This window comes from Ovis canadensis, chromosome 21 (assembly GCF_042477335.2).
Source record: "Ovis canadensis isolate MfBH-ARS-UI-01 breed Bighorn chromosome 21, ARS-UI_OviCan_v2, whole genome shotgun sequence".
Taxonomy (NCBI): domain Eukaryota; kingdom Metazoa; phylum Chordata; class Mammalia; order Artiodactyla; family Bovidae; genus Ovis; species Ovis canadensis.
Window position 1 is genome coordinate 42,457,920 of NC_091265.1, and position 26,313 is coordinate 42,484,232.

At 39.0% G+C, this 26,313-nt stretch overlaps 1 protein-coding gene across 1 annotated transcript; it reads left to right on the plus strand.

Moving 5' to 3' along the window:
- The first annotated feature begins 5,265 nt into the window (after positions 1-5,265).
- Positions 5,266-6,201, plus strand: LOC138426882 (olfactory receptor 10G9-like). The gene has a single exon (XM_069565890.1). It carries the CDS (start codon positions 5,266-5,268, stop codon positions 6,199-6,201), a length of 936 nt encoding a protein of 311 aa, XP_069421991.1.
- Positions 6,202-26,313: the final 20,112 nt, after the last annotated feature.

Genomic DNA, 26,313 nt, shown 5'->3' on the forward strand with positions numbered 1-26,313 from the left:
CTGCTCAAGTACACTCTCTTAGGAGGATTCTATGCTACAGGGCATTACAAAGTATTGAAGAGTTCCCTGTACTATTAATTATCCATTTTTAATATGGTAGAGTGTGTGTGTTGATTCCAATCTTTAAATTTATCTCTTCACTAACTAGTAATGATTTAATCATTTTTAAGACCATTTGGGTTATCAACTGTGAATTGCAGATCCATGTTCTTTGCTCAGTTTTCAAAGCTGAGAGGTGGCTTTCCATTTTTATTTATTTGCTGGCATAATTTATTTTGAATTTAAGTTCTTTGTCAATTATCTGTATTACAAATACTATCTCCTACCCTGCAGCTTGTCTTTCACTCTCTTAATGAGTCTTTGCAATAAAAGAAATGATAAACTTAAGAATGAGAGATAGTAATGAAATTTCAGAGGCTAGTATCATCCAAAAGTCAAACAATTAAAAGGTACTCAGCTTCAGTTTTGGAAATGGCAACCCACTCCAGTATTCTTGCCTGGAGAATCCAAGGGATGGGGGAGCCTGGTGGGCTGCCGTCTATGGGGTCGCACAGAGTCGGACACGACTGAAGCGACTTAGCAGCAGCAGCAGCAGCAGCAGCAGCAGCTTCAGTTTTCATCAGAAAGAGAAAAATTATACCACAATAAAATATCACTTCACACACATGAACAGGGCCAAAGTGAAGAAGACCAGTCACGCCAAATGATGGTCTTACGTGAAACAACTGGAAATTTCATGCACTGACACTGGGAGGATAAACTGGTAAAACTCTGTGGCAGAATCTACTGAAACGATGATAAAAATTCCCTGTGACTCAGCAGTTCCACTCCTAGGTAAATACCTGATAGAAATACATGTATATGTTTATATATTTCGAAATGTGTATCTGAAAGGAAGAGACATTATATATAACCTACAGTATATAATGTATAATATTATGTGTAATAAATCATGGGGGCTTCTCTGGTGGATCAGCAGTAAAGAATCTGCCTGCAATGCAGGAAACCACCTATCAAGAAGAGATCTTCCCTGGGATAGGAAGATCCCTGGAGAAGGCAATGGCAAACCACTCCAGTGTTCTTACCTGGGAAATCCCATGGACAGAGGAACCTGGTGGACTACAGCCCATGGGATTGTGAGAGTCTGACATGACTTAGCGACTATACTACCACCATGATACATTATATATAGTTTTGCCAAAGAAAATTTCATATATACATCACACAAAACATATATTCTAATATTTTAGCACTGTTTTTTAATAAGCAAGATTGGAAACTATTCAAATGCTTATCTACGGTTGAATTAAAAATAAATCATAGTATATTCACACAACATACAGTAATATATCAAAGAGCATCTGTGCTCTGCAACTTCATGTATAAACAGCTTATGCACTTATGATTTGTGTCCATTTGTTTATGTATGATTAGGCTCAAAATGCTGAAATGTGTATATTACCATATGTGAAGCAGATGATCAGTCCAAGTTTGATACATGAAACAGGGCACTCAAAGAAGCTGAACTGGGATGACCAAGAGGGATGGAATGGGGAGGGAGGTGGGGGGGGTTTGGGATTGGGGGGACACATGTATACCCTTGACTGATTCATGCCAACGTATGGCAAAAACCACCACAATATTGTAATTAGCCTACAATTAAAATAATTTAATTAAAAAGGCAAACATTTATTAAATATCTAAGTCAGTGGCTCTCAACTGTGATTTGAAAATGTCTGTAGAAATTGTTGATTGTCTCTGGTACTTGTGTCTGTGTCTGGTGGTCATGGATGCTGCTAAACATCTCTGAATGCACAAGACAGTTCCCCACAAGACTTGTCTTGCTCAAAATGTCCATAGTGATGAGGTTGAGAAAACTTGATCCAGATCTAAAAATAAGCAAAGATGTGTATGACCACAATAATAGAAACTGCAAAACATTTTTGAGAGACATATGACAGGAGCCTGATGGGCTACAGTCCATGGGGTTGCAAAGAGCTGGGCACAATTGAGCCACTGAACACACACATTCTCCTCAAATTGTTAATAAATTCAATGCAGTTCTAAATATAATCTCTGTACTTTATTCTATAGACATGTGGACCCTATAGTGTATATTCAAATGGAGAGAGATTCCAAAATGGCCAAGATAATCTAGAGAAGTAAAAATTAATAGAGTCACAATACCAGATATCAAAAGTCACCATGTGGACTTCCCTGGGAGTTGAGTGGGTTAAGACCTTGGACTTGCATTGCAGGGGACCAGAGTTTGAACCCTGGTTGGGGAACTAAGATCCCATATGTGATTTGGCATAGCCAAAAATAAATAAATAAGTACATTAAAATATTTTTAAAAAGTCACAATGAAGGTTTCCTCTAGATTCTTGTTTTATTTATGTATTATCTTTGTTAGTGCTTTGAGTTTTCCCCCTTTATTTAAATCTTTACTTCATTTGGGATTAGTTTTATTTTAGATATGATATAAAGATGCCATTATTTTATAATAATTAGGAATTATAGCAGTAATTATCTCATTAACTGAAGTGGTATTTAGAAAATTGGTTTAAGTTCCCAATTGTTTTCTCTCTTATAGTATGATTATAAAGCTCTTTAACTTTATAACATATGATCAAAGAGAATGAGATGCAAAATTTGTATTTTAAAATGCAGTCAATTTAGTTCAGAGCATTATTTTTCATGGTTGGCTTGTTTGCTTATTTTCTTTAAAATGTCTTTACCTAAACAAACGTAGTAATGACTACCACGGATATCTAAAAACAGCTGTAAAACAGTTTGGGAATTTAGACCACTAAAATTTAAATCACCTTAAAATATGCTGAAAGAAAGAGTGAGATATGAGATGGAGTGCAGAAATAAGAGATGATAATTTGTAGGTTCTGGGCAATTTTAAGTTGAGAATAAACCATTGTGAGTTTATCTGCATCATTGATTAGGGAATAGGGTAACAGTCCTTCTTTCCCCTTAGGTAAAACTGCTAGCTCCAGAAAGGCATGAATTCTTCTCAGGAGTGTTCAGATAACAAACATACAGGGAGATATACATGTGATTTTTAAAAACTTTTAATTAGATTCTTTTTGTTGTTTTTCTGATCATTCAGGAAACCCAAGGGTAATTCAATTCCTTGTGAAAGTAAATCAAATTAAGCTCCTGCCTGTCTAGCTATGTTAGTTTCCATTCTTTGCCCTTCAACTAGTTGGGTCCTATAACAGAAATGAACTGCTCTTTCTCCATAAGCAGTCACAGGTATGCCAGCTCTTTCAGTATTAACTTGCAAACAAGTACCTTGATGTAGCATGTAGAAAGTTAAATGTTTTGGCAGGCTGGGGGGTAAACACAAATGAGTTTTATATTATAATGAATCGCATGTGCAGGTGAGTTCTTACAAAGGTAGATTTCTCTCATTTCCACTTGCTTTCCTTCTTAAGCTTCCATTCAGAGGTAAGATATTGTTAGATTTCCTTCTAAATGTGGCTATCAAGTCCTGTCTGTCTGTCTTTTCCTCTGTCTCTGTTTCTAATGTATTCCTTCTCTCTGTATGTATGTATGTATATATACAAATTGCACACACACACATTATATATGTACACGCAACATATACATATCTGTATATACAGTTAGTAATAAGGACCTATGATTAGTTACTAAGTTGCTATGGCATAAAGACAAGTCAAACACTGATACCTCTCATTGATACTTCTGCCTTAGGTCTCAGGCTACCTTGCAATTCACCTGATGAAAATTTTCATACTTTAATCTAAATGTGATTTTTCCTTATGATGGGACCCCACTGGTGCAGTAGAAATTTTAGAGATACATTTGTTCTGTTTTTTTAAATTTTGATATCCACATAGGATATTAGGGTAAGTGTCTCTGTTATTTACTCTTTCATTTGAAATACGGCTTTAATGTAGCTTAAGGCACATTGTATGGAGATAGGATCTGTTGTGTATGGGTTTTGCTAAGAGCAGAGAACCTCATTTCTGTCATGTTGATGAGTCTTCACTTGAAATATACTATCAGAATTGACCTTGACAATATTTTGGATTAAATTAAAACCATCATTTCTGCCTCACTTTCCATAGTACACAATTTCAAAGTTTCTTGATGTTATGCTATCATAGGTTCTTTAATCTTACAATGGTTCTGTATTTCTTGTCACAAGTAGTAGGTTTTAAATAAGAATCTGATACTTGATGGAATTGTCTTCTCTTATGAGGGCATCACCTGGATTTATGAATATGAGGAGTAGAAGGTGGGGGGAGGAGTATCATCTCTAACAAAGCCAATACTGTAAAATACTTAGATATTTAAGATAGCAATATGTGTCAATATACTAGAAGCCAGTCCCTACCCAGTGGATTGTAGTTGGGAGGACACATGAAGTTTATGTTCTTAGAGCCTCACGAAAGACTATCTACAATAAGCCAAGCATGCGGCCAGCAGTGTTATGAGGGTTGCTATTTCTTGGATCATATGGGAGGCTGTAGGGATTCTATATGGAGTTTAGACTTAGCTTGCTCTGAGAGTATTTCCTATAAAAGCAGGTAGTGGTGTTAGTGAGACAAGAGTACCAACAACAGTGGTGAAATCTTCCTCAGAAGCTGTGAAATTGATGAGTCTCTATAGCACAATGAGAATTTACTTTCCCTCTCTACTCACCTCTCTGTCTGTCTCTCTCTCCATATATCTATATACATACATTAAAAAAATAAGGCAGCAGATTCATATAGTATGCTATCATTTATTGAGTACCTATTAACGTAGGCACTTTACTAAATACCTTATATTTATTATCTTATTTTGTACTGACATCTTCACTGAGACAGGTGATCCTGAGCTTCAGGCGAGATTAGAGAACAAGCTGAAACTTTGGTTTCAACATTGTGAAGCCTGGAGCAGAGGACCAAGCTGACATGATGCACAGAGAATACCAAATAGAAAACTTGCATTGTTTTATGGTACTAAGTTAGTGATATTTATGATACACCAAGATAAATTTACAATGAATTTTTTGCATATATCTGTGTATGACTCTATGTCATTGAGAGTGAGAGAGAGAGAAGATGAAAACATTCCATCTCCTTTTACAAAGGAGATTTGTGATAAGCAAAGTGGAATATAACTAGAATTATGTATGACGTATGATGCAGATTTCATATATAGAATGAGTTGTCAATTCTCGACTAAATGCTGGGTGCCCTTGTTATTCCCATAGAGAGAAAGAGAGATCAAAATTGTGGAGAAATGACAAACATGAGCCTAGTGACAACGTTCATCCTCATGGGCCTTCCCCATGCACCAGAGCTGGACACGCTCCTCTTTGGAATCTTCCTGGTGATCTATGTCCTCACTGTGGTGGGGAACCTACTCATCCTGCTGGTGATTATAGTGAATCCCCACTTGCACACCCCCATGTACTACTTCCTGAGCAACCTGTCCCTCATTGACATGTGGTACTCCACAGTCACTGTGCCCAAAATGCTGATGACCCTGGTATCACCTGAAGGCAGTCCTATCTCCTTTCCCAGCTGTGTGGCCCAGTTTTACTCCTTTGACTTCCTGGGCAGCACTGAGTGCTTCCTCTACACCGCCATGGCCTATGACCGCTTCCTGGCCATCAGTCACCCTCTCAGGTATGCCAGCATGATGAGTGGGAGGACGTGTGTCATCCTGGCCACAACCACGTGGCTCAGTGGCTCTCTGCACTCTGCTGCCCAGACCACACCGACATTCCGTTTGCCTTTCTGCGGGCCCAACCAGATCCAGCATTACATTTGTGATGCACCAGCCATCCTCAAACTGGCCTGTGCAGACACGTCCACTGTGGAGATGGTGATCTTTGTCAGCATTGGGGTGGTGGCCTTAGGTTGTTTTTTCCTGATAGTGCTGTCCTACGTATCCATTGTCCATTCCATCCTGAAGATCCGCACCTCAGAGGGAAGATGGAGAGCCTTCCAGACCTGTGCCTCCCACTGCATTGTGGTCCTTTGCTTCTATGGTCCCCTTGTTTTCATTTACCTGAGACCAGGCTCCAAGGAGGTTGTGGACAGGATTGTGGCTGTTTTCTACACTGTGATGACGCCCCTTCTGAACCCTGTGGTCTACACCCTGAGGAACAAGGAAGTGAAGAAAGCTCTGCTCGAGCTTAAAGACAAAGTAATATATTCACAGAGCAAATGATCTCTGCAATGTAGACTTGCTCATTTAAAAAATACAGCATTAAATAGTATAATATATCATAGAAATATAGTATAGCATAATATAGCAATATAATTTTTTCAGTGTGAAATGTATTTTGTCAATAGTTCTCAATATTAAACTTTAAACAAAATACCTATAAATATTTGTTTCATTATTTATTATTAAAAAATATTTGTTTCACAGATTTTTTTAAGGAATTTAAAAATTGCAATTTTTAAATTTACTGTGAACATGCTATTCACTCATTATCTGTAACATGTTTCTTTTTACTTTTCCTCTAGTTTTGCTGACTTAGAATTGATTATGACATCATTTTTACCTTTTTAAGAAGGAAATATTTAACCTGGATCTTGGATGCAGAGGAATGAATTATTTATATATACTTACATTGACAATATACTTTTTAGTTTATGTCTTATGCACACAAATTGGGGATATAGAATTTTGGGGACACAGTTCAAGGATAGCATGAATTATCGGAGGCGACTTTCTCATGGATGCAATTGTGTACCTGTCTCCTCAGTTCTTTTTGTGGCTGTGTGTGTGTGTGTTTGTGTATATACATGTGTGAGTTGTACGTGAAGGTCCCAAATTAACTAGTCCTCTTCCCAGCACATTTGACCCTGGTCAGTGCTCCCACATTGAGAGTCCCGTACTTCTGAGCAGCTTGCTGTCTCTCTAGGTATGTCTGCCAGGACACCCTGTGGCTCTGAGAGGCTCCTTTCAGATACTGGGAATCATCACCACCTTCATAGAGCCCTGAAGTTTCTCAGGTTTGGTCAGTGTGATCAGGAGGAAGCTACCATCAGACATCTCCAGTCTCCATCATGTAATCTGACCTTGATTTCCTGTTTTAATGGACCAGGTGCCCATATTCAGCACAACCATTCTATGCTGGGTCATTTTACTATGGATGTTAGTGATGGTCATGCAGCTCAGAGAGCTCCTACTCTCAATATTTTAGAGTCTTGGAAATTCAGATTCACCAAACCTCAACCTTCTCTAGGACAAGGACACCCTACATTGCAGGGAGCCAAGGATGCTTCCTACTTAGAAAGTAGAAAAATTAAAGTGCAATTAAGTCACTTGGTAGCACGGAATTTCAACACATTTCTTTTACAAGTTAGAAAAATGAGGCCTGGAAAAGAAAAAACAACCTAAAAAACTCAATGAATAGCTACACAGCCCATACAAGTGGACTTCCATGTGTAATGGATGAAGTGCTATAACTGCATGCAGACAAAAGCAAACATTGGCTCAAATAAGTTTAAAAATAATTTTATGCTCTATATCTCTATTTCTCATCTGTGAAAGATCTTGTCTCACAATACTTTGAGGAGGATTAAATGAGTTAGTAGAAGTAAAAGTGCTTTGAATGATACTGATTCACAATAACTCAGCAGAGGAATGGATAAGAAAGCTGAGGAGAGGGAGAGGGTGGGATGATTTGGGAGAATGGCATTCTAACATGTATACTATCATGTAAGAATTGAATCGCCAGTCTATGTCTGATGCAGGATACAGCATGCTTGGGGCTGGTGCATGGGGATGACCCACAGAGATGTTATGGGGAGGGAGGTGGAAGGGGGGTTCATGTTTGGGAACGCATGTAAGAATTAGAGATTTTAAAATTAAAAAAATAAAAAACTAAAAAAAAAAAAAAGAAAAAAGAAAACAGAAAAAAAAAAGAAAGCTGTGGTACATATACACAATGGAGTATTACTCAGCCATTAAAAATAATACATTTGAATCAGTTCTAACGAGGTGGATGAAACTGGAGCAGATTATACAGAGTGAAGTAAGCCAGAAAGAAATTCTTAAACTTTTAAAATTCAAACCTGGGATGATTTGGGAGAATGGCATTGAAACATGTATAATATCATATAAGAAACGAATCACCAGTCTAGTTTCAATGCAGGATACAGGATGCTTGGGGCTGGTACACTGGGATGACCCAGAGGGATGGTATTGGGGGGGAGGTGGGAGAGGGGTTCAGGATTGGGAACACGTGTACGCCCATGGCGGATTCATGTTGATATATGGCAAAACCAATACAATATTGTAAAGCAATTAGCCTCCAATTAAAATAAATAAGTTTAAATTTAAAAAATTCAAACCTGGGACTACCAGCCAGATAGCATGATTTTCAGAATCATTTCTGTTTTTAAAAAATTACCAACCAACTCTATTATGAGCTCATTTATTACATCAATTTTCTTCTGGAAGGAAAAGATAAAGGCAGCATAAAGGCAGCCTGTGAGGGTACATAAAGGAATTGTGAGAGGAGGGAAATGCTGCCAAGAAAGGAGGTAACAAATCAAAACCAAAGACATTCAATTTTGCCTGGGGCAGGCCCTGTGCAGCTATGTGTAATCAGTGTCCTCAATTACTACATCTGACAAACTAATTTTCATTTGAAAGAAAACAACAAATCATTAATTATGGTAATAAGTCACAGCTTAAATCTCTGTGTGTGGATTCTACATGCTCCATGATCTGTGCCCTTGGTCAGCCACCATTTTGCTCCCTCAGCCTTTCCAGCTCTTCACTCCTGGGGGTCCTGTGCTAAGACATCTCTGGTTGTTCAGCCCTGGACAGTACCACTCTCTGCCTCTGTACAACCAGTTCAGAACCAACTCTGTTATGCATGCGTGCATGCATGCTCAGTTGTGTCTGACTCTTTGTGACCCCAAGGACTGTAGTCTTCCAGGCTCCTCTGTCTGTGGGATTTTCCGGGCAAGAATACTGGAGTGGGTAGCCATTTCCTCCTTCCTGGGGTCTTCCTGACTCAAGGATCATAACTGCATCTTCTGCATCTCCTGCACTGGCAGGCTGATTCTTTACCATGAGCCTAAATACCATTCCTCCCTGTGAGGCCCTTAATATGTACATGCTTGTTCTGATAGCTACTTGAAAGCAGAGTTGTATTTTAAGAAGCAGCCAAGCTTTGAAGACAAATTTGGGTTTAAATCTTCAGTTCAGTTCAGTCGCTCAGTCGTGTCCGACTCTTGAATTGCAGCACGCCAGGCCTCCCTGTCCATCACCAACTGCCGGAGTTCACTCAGACTCATGTCCATGGAGTCAGTAATGCCATCCAACCATCTCATCCTCTGTCATCCCCTTCCTCTCCTGCCCCCAATCCCTCCCACCATCAGAGTCTTTTCCAATGAGTCAACTCTTCACATGAGGTGGCCAAAGTACTGGAGTTTCAGCTTCAGCATCATTCCTTCCAAAGAAATCCCAGGGCTGATCTCCTTCAGAATGGACTGGTTGGATCTCCTTGCAGTCCAAGGGACTCTCAAGAGTCTTCTCCAACACCACAGTTCAAAAGCATCAATTCTTCGGTGCTCAGCTTTCTTCACAGTCCAACTCTCACATCCATACATGACCACTGGAAAAACCATAGCCTTGACTAGACGGACCTTTGTTGGCAAAGTAATGTCATTTCTTTTATGAGTTATTTCAATGATTCCCTAGCCACTAACATAATATTTGAAAGATGCATGAATATAACTTTATTTAAATCACTGATAATAAATTACTGTCATGATTAACACCATTACTGACAATGTAATTTTCTAATTATTTTGATAATTTTGATATTTCCATATTTACTAGTTTTCATGTAATTCAACCATAATAAAATCCATGAAACATTAAAATTATATGGTCTTAAATTATTCCAGAATAATTGAGAGACAAAAGCATAAACATTTTTGAGCTTGGGATATACTGGACATTTTATAAGATAACCATTATAAGAACCTTATAAAATAGGTACTGTTGATTCATAAGAAGTCAAAACTGAAGATTAGGATGGCTGCTCAGATTCACACAGTTAGTAAGGAATTTGGTCAAGGCTTAACCCCAGATATCTGACACCAAAGCCCATTGTGTTAAATTCTACCCTGCATTGCTATCACTAAATATCAGGAAACTTTTAACTGTTTGGGGAGCAGGACAATATCAATGGATGTCAATAACCACTGAAATAAAAAAGCACAGAATTTTGTACAGTTATGTGTAGTTTACATATCAAATGTAGGTTTTGAAACAACTTTCCCTCATATACTGTGAAAAGTACCTTAGTTACCCTACCTCTGCCTGACTTAGACTCTAAATGCTTCATCACACTGCTTATTTACATGCTCCACATTAAATTGTGGACTCCTCAAGGAGAAATACTGTCATACCTTGTATAGTAATCCACCTTCAAAAATCTTGGTCTGTTTTCTTTATGATGTTCTCCCTGTTACAGGCTCTTTCCATTTCCCAGGATGTATATACTTTCTGAGGGACCCAAGTTCTGATGCACACTCATAATATTAGATATCACTCCTAAACAGGGGCCTTCTCTTTCTCTCCATGCTATTCCTGCTTTCCTTGTTCAAATCCTTGTTTGTCAGGTATTTCCATTAGGAGATAAAGCTATTGCAACAAATTTTCTATGTCTGAATTTTTTCCCCCTCCTTTTCCTCATTTTGCTTGAAGCAGTAAAAGTTACCCTAAAACTCAGAGGGTCTGCCCATAATTATTCCTTGTATATTTCTAATTTATACAATTGAAAAAGGGATAAGAGAAGAGATAAATAAAGATGATAGAGGTGGGATGGAATGAAAGATCTCAGAAAACAAAGAGTAATGGATAATTAGAATACTTCAACAATCCTTTATATTATCAAATATTAATTGGAGCTACCTTATTGTATAAACACTTCACCATGTCATTATTAATAATAAAAAGGAATCAAATAATTCAGAGAGATGTTTGCTTTCCACTTAGGAAATGATGAAAGCTGAGCAAAACTTTCAACACATTTTGCTGTATTTTGATGTATTCTCTTGAGTCCCTCCTTGAAATAACTGCTGTGGAGCACTGAATTTGTCCTCTGAGACTCATTATTATCATGTCATTCCCCTGTTAACCTGAAATTTTAAAATATTGTTTGTAGTAGCATGATATGTATGATCGATTGCTTGAAGCTATATTTTCTGTGTTAATTAGTATTTGAAAAGGATCTTAAATTATAGAAGTAAATAGTTACATTATAAAAAGTAAATAGCTAACAGGTCTTCCTTTGTGGCTCAGAGGTAAAGAATCTGTCTGCCAATGTGGGAGAAACGAGTTTGATCTCTTTGTCAGCAAGAGCCTATGGAGAAGGAAATGGCAACCCACTCCAATATTCCTGCCTGGAGAATCCTCTGGACCTAGAGGGGCCTGGCAGGCTATAGTCCATAGGGTTGAAAAGAGTCAGACATGACTAAAGTGACTGAGCACACGCACACACACGCGCGCACACACACATCTATATTTAAGGCACAGGAAATCCAGAATGTCAAGACAGCATTTGTGCTCCAAAAACTCGGGTACTGTGTACCACCAAATGTGAAACACATAAGTAACCAAGTGAGGTTCAGATTGTCCTCAAGTGTATACATGGTGCCATAGTAAATTGCATGGCATCTAACTGAAGTTAGATAGTTGAGTGAGTCACAGTCTGAAAATCAAATTACATAGAAGATAAAAGATTGCCCCAAACATATAACTCGTAATAATAACAGGTAGCACATGAATAATACAAAGTCTGTTTTAGTTTATGTGTTTTGATATCTGCCCCAAATTCATAGAGGTTCTACTTTTCAGGCCAAATCATAATGTATTCTGAGTCTTTTATTCTAAGAAGAAAATTTGGACACAAGAGGCTAAATTCAAAACATTTCAGTTCTCTTTCTTTCTCTGATAATCTCAGTGCCCAGACCATGCATTCATATTGTCCAGGACCTGCCTCATCCAACCACAAGAAGCCAGTAGGTGCATTCTTGCCGTGTCCCTGTGGTGGGCTTGTGGAGACATTAGGTGGACTGCGCTAAGGTGTTAACTCAAATGTTTACAGTGTGATCCTCTTTTGCTCACTGTGGGCAAAATGAAGACAAAAATACATCTCTTCCTCCTTGGTAAAATGTGGGGGGTGTTTTCTGCATTCAAGGCTATCATCAGCAAAATATTTTCAAGGAACATTGTTCTCATATTTTGGATACCCATCCTATCAAAAGTGACCAGGGGTCATGCTTATTAGCTTGAAACATTTATGGAACCCCAAAGATGCTATATGAATATCATATGTTAATTACTATAAAAATGCTCTTTGAATTTCTTTCTTTCTTTTTAAATTGGAGTGTAATTGCTTTACAATGTTGTGATAGTTTCTGATGTATAGCACAGTGAATCAGCTCTGCCTGCCTGCCTGCTAAGTCACTTAAGTCGTGTCTGACTCTATGCGACCCTATTGACTATAGCGTGCTGGGCTCCTCTGTCCATGGGATTCTCCAGGCAAGAATACTGGAGAGGGTTGCCATGCTCTCCTCTAGGGGGTCTTCCTGACCCAGGGATCAAACCTGTGTCTCTTATATCTCTTGCATTGGCAGGCAGGTTCTTTACCACTAGCACCACCTGGGAAGCTTAAATCAGCTATACGTTTACTTATATTCCCTTCCTCTTGGACTTCTACCCCACCCCCACATCCTCATCCTACCTCTCTAAGTCATCATTAAGCACCAAGTTGAGCTCCCTGTGCTATACAGTAGCTTCCCACAAGCTATTTTACACATGGTAGTTGTTGTTCAGTCACTAAGCTGTGTCTGACTCTTTGCGACCCCATGGACCGCATCACACCAGGCTTCCCTGCCCTTCCCTCTCTCCTCCAGTTTGCTCAAAATCATGTCCATTGAGTCGCTGATATCATGCAACCATCTCATCCCCTGTTGCCCCCTTCTCCTCCTGGCTTCAGTCTTTCCCAGCATCATGGTCTTTTCCAATGAGTCGGCTCTTCACATCAGGTGGCCAAAGTGTTGGAGCTTCAGCTTCAGCGTCAGTCCTTCCAATGAATATTTAGGGATGATTTCCTTTAGGATTGACAAGTTTGATGTCCTTGCTGTCCAAAGGACTCTTGAGAGTCTTCTCCAGCACCATAGTTCAAAAGCATCAATTCTTTGACAGTCAGCCTTCTTTATGGTCCAACTCTCACATCTGTACATGACTACCGGAAAAACCATAGTTTTGACTATATGCTTTTTAATACCTGTCTAGGATTGTCACAGGTTTTCTTCTGAGGAGCAAGCATCTTTTAATTTGGTGGCTGTAGTCACCATCTACAGGGATTTTGGAGACCAAAAAATAAAATCTGTCATTGTTTCCACTCTTTCCCCATCTGTTTGCCATGAAGTGATGGGACTGGATGACATGGTCTTAGTTTTCTGAAAGTTGTACTTTAAGCCAACTTTTTCACTTTCCTGTTTCACCCTCATCAAGAGACTCTAGTTCCTTTTTGCCATTAAAGTGGTGTCAGTCATGTGCATATCTGAGGTTGTTGATATTTCTCCTGGCAATCTTGATTCCAGCTTGTGATTCATACAGCCCAGCATTTCACATGATGTACTCTACATATAAGTTAAATAAGCAGAGTGAGACAGTATACAATCTTGTCCTACTCCTTTCCCAATTTTGAATCAGTCTGTTGTCTCATGTCTGGTTCTAACTGCTGCTTCTTGACCTGCATACAGGTTGTACGTACTACACATGGTGGTATGTATATGTTAATCTCTCAATCTGTCCCACCCTCCCCACTGTGTCCACAAGTCTGTTTTATACATTTGCATCTCTATTCCTGTCTTGCAAATGGATTCTTCTGTACCACTTTTCTAGATTCCACTATGAGTTAATATACAATAATTGTTTCTCTCTTTCTGGCATCACTCAATATGACAGATTTTAGGTCCATCCACATCTCTACAATGACAAAAGAGGCAAGATTATACAATGTAGAAAATACAATCTTTTCAATAGGTGTCTGATTCTTTTGCAGCTCCATGGACTATAACCAACCAGTCTCCTCTGTCCATGGGATTTCCCAGGAAGGAATACTGGAGTAGCTTGTCATTTCTTGCTCCAGTGGATCTCCCTGACCCAGGAATCAAACCCACATCTCCTTCATTAGCAAATAAACTCAAAATGAAATGGCAAGGGTAACATAGAATTTTGAAAGAGCTAACAACATATCAGCCATGCTTTAGGAGGTGGGTTTATGTTTGTAGTACTGGTGGGCCATCTGAGGAGCTGAGCTGCACGGAGACAGCCATGGACCCTCACCAGTTACTCCTTTGGCATTATTTTGCAAATATTCTGCCTGGCTTTAATGTTCCCTGTTTCTTTTATAAATTTGACTCTTTGGCTTTTTGAGTTTCTTTTTACCTGGGTTTGTGCGTGTGGGGGTATGTTTTAACTGATAAATACTTTTTATAACTTTGCTTTTTCCACTTAAAATATGTATTTTAATCATCCCTACGTATCAATATCCAGTTATTTTATTTTCTGGTTTCTTTTTACATATATATGCATGTAATATTAATTAATTAGGTTATATTACCCATGTCATATTATTTTCATCCTGAAAATTATATTTGCTTGTTTTTATCACTACTCTTCAGCCTATAATTAATAACCTGATTTTATCTTTTTACTCCTCTCTCTATGCTCCTATAATACACACATTGTCAGTTTGTTTTACAAAATGGCACAATGAGGTGGGAGGAGGGAAAGATGGCGGAGGAATAGGACGGGAAGATCACTTTCTCCTTCACAAATTCCTCAAAAGAACATTTCAACGCTGAGCAAACTTCACAAAACAAATTATGTAGGCTGGCAGAGGACATCAGGCAACCAGAAAAGCAGACCTTTGTCTTCAAAAACAGGTAGGATAAAATATAAAAGATGAAAAAGGAGACAAAGGAGGTGGGGAGGGAGCTCCGTCCCGGGAAGGGAAGCCCGTCCTGGGAAGGGAATTTTAAGAAGAGAGGTTTCCAAACACCAGGAAACACTCTCCCTGCCGAGTCTGTGGCGAACCTTGGAAACACAGAGGGCAACATAACAGGAAGGAAAAATAGATAAATAATTAAAACCAACAGATTACAAGCCCAACAGTAACTCCCCCAGCGGAAAAGCAGCACAGACGCCTGCATCCGCCATTGGGAAGTGGGGGCAGGGCAGGGACGCGCGGGAGGCGCGGGCTGCAGAGCTTTGTAAGAATCGGGCAGGAACGCCCCACGCGCAACCAGAACGACCTAACCTGGGCTAGCAAATCAGACTGTGGGATAGCTACCACGCGAAAAGCTCGAACATAAGACCCCGCCAGGACCGAGCACAGAACAAAGGACGGAACGGAAAAAGCCGGCTGCAGACCATCCCCCGCCGGGGACAGGCAGCCAGAGCCGTAAGGTCTGGAAAGGGGCAACTGCAGACCCGGAGAGACTTTGCTTACCTAACTGCAAGCAGGCTCCTTTGCTAAGACTTCTGGGGGAGCTGGACAGTCACAATTTGCCTCACGGGGTGCGCCAGCAGTCCGCCCAGAAAGCTGAGCAGCAGCGGCAGAAAAGGTGACAAGCCGCGGCGACCGCGCTCGCCAAACTCGCCAAACTCCTGAGCTACTCGGACCTGGGAAGGGCACAAAGCGCAGTTCCAGCCGAATCTGTGCCTCTGAGGGCTGCCTGAGCGCCGAACCTGAGCGGCTTGGACCGGGGAAGTGCACGCAGCCTAGGGCCGGCCCCAGACGGTTCCCAGCTGAGCATCGTAGAACCGGAGCGGTTTGTGCGCTGCGAGAAAGGACAGGTCAAGCGGAGCAGAGATACTGTGTGCACACGACAGTGCTATTTGTTTGCAGCATCCCCCCTCCCCACAGCGCGACTGAACTAGTGATCCTAAAAAACCAGCAAACAGAAGAAGTTAATCAGAGGGAACCACCTTGGAAGTGATCCCACACGGCCCATAATACCAGAAAGGGCAAGATATATATATATATATTTTAATATTTTTAAAAGCACTCCTTTTTTTTTTTTTTTTTTTTGCTTTTTTTTCTAACTTTTTTTTTAATTGTTGTCTTCTTTTTCTCCTTAAATTTTTATTTCTATAACCTATTATTACTAATTTTTTTTAAAGACCTTTTTTTTTTTTTTTTTTTTTTTTTAAGGCAAACACCATATATAGTCTTTGGATGGTTGTTTTTGGTTTTTTTTTTTTTTTTTTTTGATTGTCTGTTTGTTTTTTAATAATTCTTTTTTTTCTTTCTTCCTTTTTCCTTCTGCTTCTCTTTAATATTGTATCTTTGAAAATCCAAACTCTACTCTAGATTTTTAATCTTTGCTCTTAGGTGTTTATTGCCAATTTTGTACATTTAAAAACCCAAACTTCACTACCCCAGTTTACCTGAGAGCGAGATTACTGGCTTGACCACTCTCTCCTCCTCTGGATTCTCCTTTTTCTCCACCAGGTGGCCTCTGTCTCTTTCCCCCCCCATCTCTCCTCTATCCAACTCTGTGAATCTCTGTGTGTTCCAGACGGTGGGGAACACCTAAGGAACAGGTTACTGGCAGGATTTGTCTCTCTCCCACTCATTCCTCTCTCTGATCCTCCTGGTCACCTCTGTCCACTTCCTCCCTCTCCTCTTCCCCGTATAACTCTGTAAATACCCCTGAGCGGGCCAAACTATAGAGCGCACATAAGGAAGTGACTACTGGCTAGTTTGCTCTCTTCTCTTTTGATCTCACCGCATCTCATTCCAGTTACCTCTAACTACCTCCTCCATCTTCTCTTCTCCTTATAACCCAGTGAACCTCTCTGAGTGTCCCTCAATGTGGAGAAACTTTTCATCTTTAACCTAGATGTTTTATCATCGGTGCTGTATAGATGGAGAAGTCTAGAGGCTACTGTAAAAATAAAACTGAAAGCCAGAAGCAGGAGGCTTAAATCCAAAGCCTGAAAACATTAGAGAACTCATGAATTCAGGGAACATTAAGCAATAGGAGCCCATCTAATGCCTTCATACCTACACCAAAACCAAGCTCCACCCAAGGGCCAACAAGTTCCAAAACAAGACATACCACGCAAATTCTCCAGCAACACAGAAACAATCCCCTGAGCCTCAATATACAGGCAGCTCAATATTATCCCAAAACCTTTGATGTCTTGTAACCCATTACGGGTTACTCCACTGCACTCGAGAGAGAAGAAACCCAGCTCCACCCGCCAAAACTCCAACACAAGCCTCCCTAACCAGGAAACCTTGACAAGCCACTGATAGAACCCCACCCAAAGTGAGGAAGCTCCAAAATAAAGAGAACTCCACAAATTACCAGAATATAAAAAGGCCACCCCAAACGCAGCAATATAACCAAGATGAAGAGACAGAGGAATACTCAGCAGGTAAAGGAACAGGAGAGCTGCCCACCAAACCAAACAAAAGAGGAAGAAGTAGGGAATCTACCGGAGAAGGAATTCCGAATATTGATAGTGAAAATGATCCAAAATCTTGAAATCAAAATGGAATCACAGATAAATAGGCTAGAGACAAAGATTGAGAAGATGCAAGAAAGGTTTAACAAGGACCTAGAAGAAATAAAAAAGAGTCAAAATATAATGAATAACGCAATAAATGAGATCAGAAACACTCTGGAGGCAACAAATAGTAGAATAACGGAGGCAGAAGATAGGATTAGTGAAATAGAAGATAGAATGGTAGAAATAAATGAATCAGAGAGGAAACAAGAAAAACGAATTAAAAGAAATGAGGACAATCTCAGAGACCTCCAGGACAATATGAAACGCTCCAACATTCGAATTATAGGAGTCCCAGAAGAAGAAGACAGAAAGAAAGATCATGAGAAAATCCTTGAGGAGATAATAGTTGAAAACTTCCCTAAAATGGGGAAGGAAATAATCACTCAAGTCCAAGAAACACAGAGAGTTCCAAATAGGATTAACCCAAAGCGAAACACCCCAAGACACATATTAATCAAATTAACAAAGATCAAACACAAAGAACAAATATTAAAAGCAGCAAGGGAAAAACAACAAATAACACACAAGGGGATTCCCATAAGGATAACAGCTGATCTTTCAATAGAAACTCTTCAGGCCAGGAGGGAATGGCAAGACATACTTAAAGTGATGAAAGACAATAACCTACAGCCCAGATTACTGTACCCAGCAAGGATCTCATTCAAATACGAAGGAGAAATCAAAAGCTTTACAGACAAGCAAAAGCTGAGAGAATTCAGCACCACCAAACCAGCTCTCCAACAAATTCTAAAGGATATTCTCTAGAAAGGAAACACAAAAAGGGTGTATAAACCCGAACCCAAAACAACAAAGTAAATGGTAACGGGATCATACTTATCAATAATCACCTTAAACGTAAATGGGTTGAACGTCCCAACCAAAAGACAAAGACTGACCGAATGGATACAAAAACAAGACCCCTCTATTTGCTGCTTACAAGAGACCCACCTCAAAACAAGGGACACATACAGACTGAAAGTGAAGGGCTGGAAAAAGATATACCACGCAAATAGAGACCAAAAGAAAGCAGGAGTGGCAATACTCATATCCGATAAAATAGACTTTAAAACAAAGGCTGTGAAAAGAGACAAAGAAGGCCACTACATAATAATCAAAGGAACAATCCAAGAAGAAGATATAACAATTATAAATATATATGCACCTAATATAGGAGCACCGCAATATGTAAGACAAATGCTAACAAGTATGAAAGGGGAAATCAACAATAACACAATAATAGTGGGAGACTTTAATACCCCACTCACACCTATGGACAGATCAACTAAACAGAAAATTAACAAAGAAACGCAAACTTTAAATGATACATTAGATCAGTTAGATCTAATTGATATCTACAGGACATTTCACCCCAAAACAATGAATTTCACCTTTTTTTCAAGTGCTCATGGAACCTTCTCCAGGATAGATCACATCCTGGGCCATAAATCTAAACTTGATAAATTCAAAAAAATCGAAATCATTCCAAGCATCTTTTCTGACCATAATGCATTAAGGTTAGATCTCAATTACAGGAGAAAAACTACTAAAAATTCCAACATATGGAGGTTGAACAACACACTTCTGAATAACCAACAAATCACAGAAGAAATCAAAAAAGAAATCAAAATATGCATAGAAACTAATGAAAATGAAAACACAACAACCCAAAACCTGTGGGACACTATAAAAGCAGTGCTAAGAGGAAAGTTCATAGCAATACAGGCATACCTCAAGAAACAAGAAAAAAGTCAAATAAACAACCTAACTCTACAACTAAAGCAACTAGAAAAGGAAGAGTTGGAGAACCCCAGAGTGAGTAGAAGGAAAGAAATCTTAAAAATTAGGGCAGAAATAAATGCAAAAGAAACAAAAGAGACCATAGCAAAAATCAACAAAGCCAAAAGCTGGTTCTTTGAAAGGATAAATAAAATTGACAAACCATTAGCCAGACTCATCAAGAAGCAAAGAGAGAAAAATCAAATCAATAAAATTAGAAATGAAAATGGAGAGATCACAACTGACAACACAGAAATACAAAGGATCATAAGAGACTACTATCAGCAGTTGTATGCCAATAAAATGGACAACGTGGAAGAAATGGACCAATTCTTAGAAAAGTACAATTTTCCAAAACTGAACCAGGAAGAAATAGAAAACCTTAACAGACCCATCACAAGCACGGAAATTGAAACTGTAATCAGAAATCTTCCAGCAAACAAAAGCCCAGGTCCAGACGGCTTCACAGCTGAATTCTACCAAAAATTTCGAGAAGAGCTAACACCTATCCTCCTCAAACTCTTCCAGAAAATTGCAGAGGAAGGTAAACTTCCAAACTCATTCTATGAGGCCACCATCACCCTAATACCAAAACCTGACAAAGATGTCACAAAAAAAGAAAACTACAGGCCAATATCACTGATGAACATAGATGCAAAAATCCTCAACAAAATTCTAGCAATCAGAATCCAACAACACATTAAAAAGATCATACACCATGACCAAGTGGGCTTTATCCCAGGGATGCAAGGATTCTTCAATATCCGCAAATCAATCAATGTAATTCACCACATTAACAAATTGAAAAATAAAAACCATATGATTATCTCAATAGATGCAGAGAAGGCCTTTGACAAAATTCAACATTCATTTATGATAAAAACTCTCCAGAAAGCAGGAATAGAAGGAACATACCTCAACATAATAAAAGCTATATATGACAAACCCACAGCAAACATTATCCTCAATGGTGAAAAATTGAAAGCATTTCCCTTAAAGTCAGGAACAAGACAAGGGTGTCCACTTTCACCGCTACTATTCAACATAGTTCTGGAAGTTTTGGCCACAGCAATCAGAGCAGAAAAAGAAATAAAAGGAATCCAAATTGGAAAAGAAGAAGTAAAACTATCACTGTTTGCAGATGACATGATCCTCTACATGGAAAACCCTAAAGACTCCACCAGAAAATTACTAGAGCTCATCAATGAATATAGTAAAGTTGCAGGATATAAAATCAACACACAGAAATCCCTTGCATTCCTATACACGAATAATGAGAAAGTAGAAAAAGAAATTAAGAAAACAATTCCATTTACCATTGCAACGAAAAGAATAAAATACTTAGGAATATATCTACCTAAAGAAACTAAAGACCTATATATAGAAAACTATAAAACACTGATGAAAGAAATCAAAGAGGACACTAATAGATGGAGAAATATACCATGTTCATGGATCGGAAGAATCAATATAGTGAAAATGAGTATACTACCCAAAGCAATTTACAAATTCAATGCAATCCCTGTCAAGCTACCAGCCACATTTTTCACAGAACTAGAACAAATAATTTCAAGATTTGTATGGAAATACAAAAAGCCTCGAATAGCCAAAGCAATCTTGAGAAAGAAGAATGGAACGGGAGGAATCAACTTGCCTGACTTCAGGCTCTACTACAAAGCCACAGTCATCAAGACAGTATGGTACTGGCACAAAGACAGACATATAGATCAATGGAACAAAATAGAAAGCCCAGAGATAAATCCACACACATATGGACACCTTATCTTTGACAAAGGAGGCAAGAATATACAATGGAGTAAAGCCAATCTCTTTAACAAGTGGTGCTGGGAAAACTGGTCAACCACTTGTAAAAGAATGAAACTAGATCACTTTCTAACACCGTACACAAAAATAAACTCAAAATGGATTAAAGATCTAAATGTAAGATCAGAAACTATAAAACTCCTAGAGGAGAATATAGGCAAAACACTCTCAGAAATAAATCACAGCAGGATCCTCTATGATCCACCTCCCAGAATTCTGGAAATAAAAGCAAAAATAAACAAATGGGATCTAATTAAAATTAAAAGCTTCTGCACAACAAAGGAAAATATAAGCAAGGTGAAAAGACAGCCTTCGGAATGGGAGAAAATAATAGCAAATGAAGCAACTGACAAACAACTAATCTCAAAAATATACAACCAACTTATGCAGCTCAACTCCAGAAAAATAAACGACCCAATCAAAAAATGGGCCAAAGAACTAAATAGACATTTCTCCAAAGAAGACATACGGATGGCTAACAAACACATGAAAAGATGCTCAACATCACTCATTATTAGAGAAATGCAAATCAAAACCACAATGAGGTACCACTTCACACCAGTCAGAATGGCTGCGATCCAAAAATCTGCAAGCAATAAATGCTGGAGAGGGTGTGGAGAAAAGGGAACCCTCCTACACTGTTGGTGGGAATGCAAACTAGTACAGCCACTATGGAGAACAGTGTGGAGATTCCTTAAAAAATTGCAAATAGAACTCCCTTATGACCCAGCAATCCCACTTCTGGGCATACACACCGAGGAAACCAGAATTGAAAGAGACACATGTACCCCAATGTTCATCGCAGCACTGTTTATAATAGCCAGGACATGGAAACAACCTAGATGTCCATCAGCAGATGAATGGATAAGAAAGCTGTGGTACATATACACAATGGAGTATTACTCAGCCGTTAAAAAGAATTCATTTGAATCAGTTCTGATGAGATGGATGAAACTGGAGCCAATTATACGGAGTGAAGTAAGCCAGAAAGAAAAACACCAATACAGTATACTAACACATATATATGGAATTTAGGAAGATGGCAATGACGACCCTGTATGCAAGTCAGGAAAAAAGACACAGATGGGTATAACGGACTTTTGGTCTCAGAGGGAGAGGGAGAGGGTGGGATGATTTGGGAGAATGGGAATTCTAACATGTATACTATCATGTAAGAATTGAATCGCCAGTCCCTGTCTGACGTAGGGTGCAGCATGCTTGGGGCTGGTACATGGGGATGACCCAGAGAGATGTTGTGGGGAGGGAGGTGGGAGGGGGGGTCATGTTTGGGAACGCATGTAAGAATTAAAGATTTTAAAATTTAAAAAAAAAATAAAATAAAAAATAAAAAATAAAAAATTAAAATAAAAAAAATAAAATAAAAATTAAAAAAAAAAATGGCACAATGATAGCCACACCCCCCCCATTAGAAAATATCATGAAAATCCCTCAAGGTTAATTGATGTGGTTATAAATAAGTCTTTTATTAGCTGCTACATATTTCATGATGTAGCAGTACCATGATTTATTCAACCATTCCTTTTAGGAATTTTCACTCTTTTTAGTTGTTTTGCAGATATAAGCTATCTATTAACACATATTTGAAAAAATACTTAGCACTGGTGCTTTTATTTTTATGATGTAGCTTCCTGGACCGGAATTACTGGATTAAATTATATACATATATAAATAAATTCAGTAACAATTACCAAATTGCTTTCTTATTACTATTTATATTTACAATATATAAGATAAAGCTTTTACTTTCATCCAGGCCACTAACAGATGTTTTAACTATTTGTCCAACTAATGAGTATGAGTTAGTAACCTGTTCTGTTATTTGACATTTTACTGACTAGTAATGAGTTTACTCTATGAAGGAAAGTCAAAGTGAAGTCGCTCAGTCGTGTCCAACTCCTTGCAACCCCATGGACTGTAACCCACCAGGCTCCTCCGTCCATGGGATTTTCCAGGCAAGAATACTGGAGTAGGTTGTCATTTCCTTCTCCAGGGGATCTTCCCCACCCATGGATTGAAATGGGGTCTCGGTGGCTCAGAGGGTAAAGCATCTGCCTGCAATGCAGGAGACCCGGGTTTGATCCCTCGGTTGGGAAGATCCCCTGGAGAAGGAAATGGCAACCCACTCCAATGTTCTTGCCTGGAGAATCCCATGGACAAAGGAGCCTGGTGGGCTACAGTCCATGGGCTTGCAAAGAGTCCAACATGACTGAGTGACTTCACTTTCACTTTCTTTTCAATGAGTTTACTCATCTTTCCAAGGTCATTTTAATCATCAACTGTGAATTGCTGATCTGTATTCTTTGCTCAGTTTTCCAATTTGAGAAGGGGCTCTCTATTTTTTTCTTGTTGATTTGCGAATACAATTTATTTTGGATCTAAGTTCTTTGTGGAAAATATGTATTACAATTACTATTTCCCACTCTGCAGTTTGCCTTTCACCCTCTTAATGTGACTTGGTAATAAAAGAAATGAGAAATTTAAGAATGAAAGATAGTAGTGAAATTTCGGAAAGATAACATTCACAATATCATCCCAAAATCAAATAACTAAAAGATACTCAACTTCATTTTTCATCTGGAAGAGAAAAATTCCACCCCAATAAAATATCACTTCATACCCATTAGCTCCCAAAGTGGAGAAGACCAATGATGCCAAATGATGGTCATATGTGAAACAACCGGAAATTTCATGCACTGACGCTGGGAGAATAAACTGGTAAAACTCTGGCAGAGTCTACTAAAACAATGAGAAACATTCTCTGTGACTCAGCAATTCCATTCCTAGGTATATATCTGGTAGAAATACATGTGTGCTTATACAAATCTGAATGTGGCTCCAAAAGGAAGACTGTTTTTGTTTAGTCGCTCAGTTGTGTCCAACTCTTTTGCAACCCCATGGACTATAGCCCATCAGGCTCCTCTGGTCATGGGGTTTCCCAGGCAAGAATACTAGAGTGTGTTGTCATTTCCATCTCCATTGGATCTTCTTGACACATAAGGATCAAACCCATGTATTCTGCATTGGCAGGCAGATTCTTTACCACTGAGCCACCAGGGAAGTCTCAAAAGGAAGACATATAACATATAACCTACAATATACAACATATATAAGATTATATATGTTGCTGCTGCTGCTACTGCTGCTAAGTCGCTTCAGTCGTGTCTGACTCTGTGCGACCCCACAGATGGCAGCCCACCAGGCTCCCCCATCCCTGGGATTCTCCAGGCAAGAATACTGGAGTGGGTTGCCATTTCCTTCTCCAATGCATGAAAGTTATATATAATATATTTTATATAGATTTGCCAAAGAAAATTTCATATGTATCCTCTTGAGAAATCTGTATGCAGGCCAGGAAGCAACAGTTAGAACTAGACATGGAACAACAAACTGGTTCCAAATAGGAAAAGGAGTACGTCAAGGCTGTATATTGTCACCCTGCTTATTTAACTTATATGCAGAGTACATCATGAGAAATGCTGGACTGGAAGAAACACAAACTTGGAATCAAGATTGCCGGGAGAAATATCAGTAACCTCAGATATGCAGATGACACCACCCTTATGGCAGAAAGTGAAGAGGAACTAAAAAGCCTCTTGATGAAAGTGAAAGAGGAGAGTGAAAAAGTTGGCTTAAAGCTCAACATTCAGAAAATAAAGATCATGGCATCCGGTCCCATTACTCCGTGGGAAATAGATGGAGAAACAGTGGAAACAGTGTCAGACTTTATTTTTTTGGGCTCCAAAATCACTGCAGATGGTGATTGCAGCCATGAAATTAAAAGACGCTTACTCCTTGGAAGGAAAGTTATGACCAACCTAGATAGCATATTGAAAAGCAGAGGCATTACTTTGCCGACTAAGGTCCGTCTAGTCAAGGCTATGGTTTTTCCAGTAGTCGTGTATGGATGTGAGAGTTGGACTGTGAAGAAGGCTGAGCACCAAAGAATTGATGCTTTTGAACTGTGGTGTTGGAGAAGACTCTTGAGAGTCCCTTGGACTGCAAGGAAATCCAACAAGTCCATTCTGAAGGAGATCAACTCTGGGATTTCTTTGGAAGGAATGATACTAAAGCTGAAACTCCAGTACTTTGGCCACCTCATGCGAAGAGTTGACTCATTGGAAAAGACTCTGATGGTGGGAGGGATTGGGGGCAGGAGGAAAAGGGGACTACCGAGGATGAGATGGCTGGATGGCATCACGGACATGATGGCCGCGAGTCTGAGTGAACTCCAGGAGTTGGTGATGGACAGGGAGGCCTGGTGTGCTGCGATTCATGGGGTCGCAAAGAGTCGGACACGACTGAGCGACTGAACTGAACTGAACTGATACACATGAAACATGTATTTTAATTTTTTTTAGCACTATTTTTAGCTAAATTGGAAGCTATTCAACAGCCTATGTACTGTTGAGTTAAATTGTGGTAAAGCCACACATTGGATTATAGCAAAGAGAATCTGTGCTGTATAACACATGTGAAAATTGTTTATGCACTTATAATTTGTGCCCAGCTGTTTTGGTTCAAAATAAAAAGCAAATGTTAAATATCTAGATCAGTGGCTCTCAACTGTGATTTGAAAATGTCTGTAGAAGTTGTTGATTGTCTCAGAGGCTGGCATCTAGTGGCTAGAAATCATGGATGCTGCTGAACATCTTGTGATGCATGGGACAGACCCTCACAAGACTCGTCAGCTCCAAATGTCAATAGTGCTGAGGTTGAAAAAACCTTGATATGGATAAAAATATAAGTAATGATGTATAAGACCACAAGAATAGAAACTGAAAAATGTTTTTTGAGAGATATATAAAAGTTGCTGAAGAAATGATGGATCATAAATTGCTCATGGCTTGAAAGACAAGATTTTAAAGATTCTTATTCTCCTCAAATTACTTACAGATTCAATGAAATTATAGATATAATCTCATCACTTTATTCTGTAGATATGTGGACCCTATAATGTGTTTTCAAATGGAGAGGGACTCACAAAATGGCATAGATAATCTAGAGAAGGAAAAGCTTTAAGATTTGAAAGACCAGATATCAAAATTCATTATGAAGGTTTTCCCTAGATTTTCTGGTTTTGTTTAT

Coding starts and splice junctions, on each gene's coding strand:
- LOC138426882 (XM_069565890.1), top strand. CDS start 5,266: ATGACAAACATGAGCCTAGTGACAACGTTCATCCTCATGGGCCTTCCC.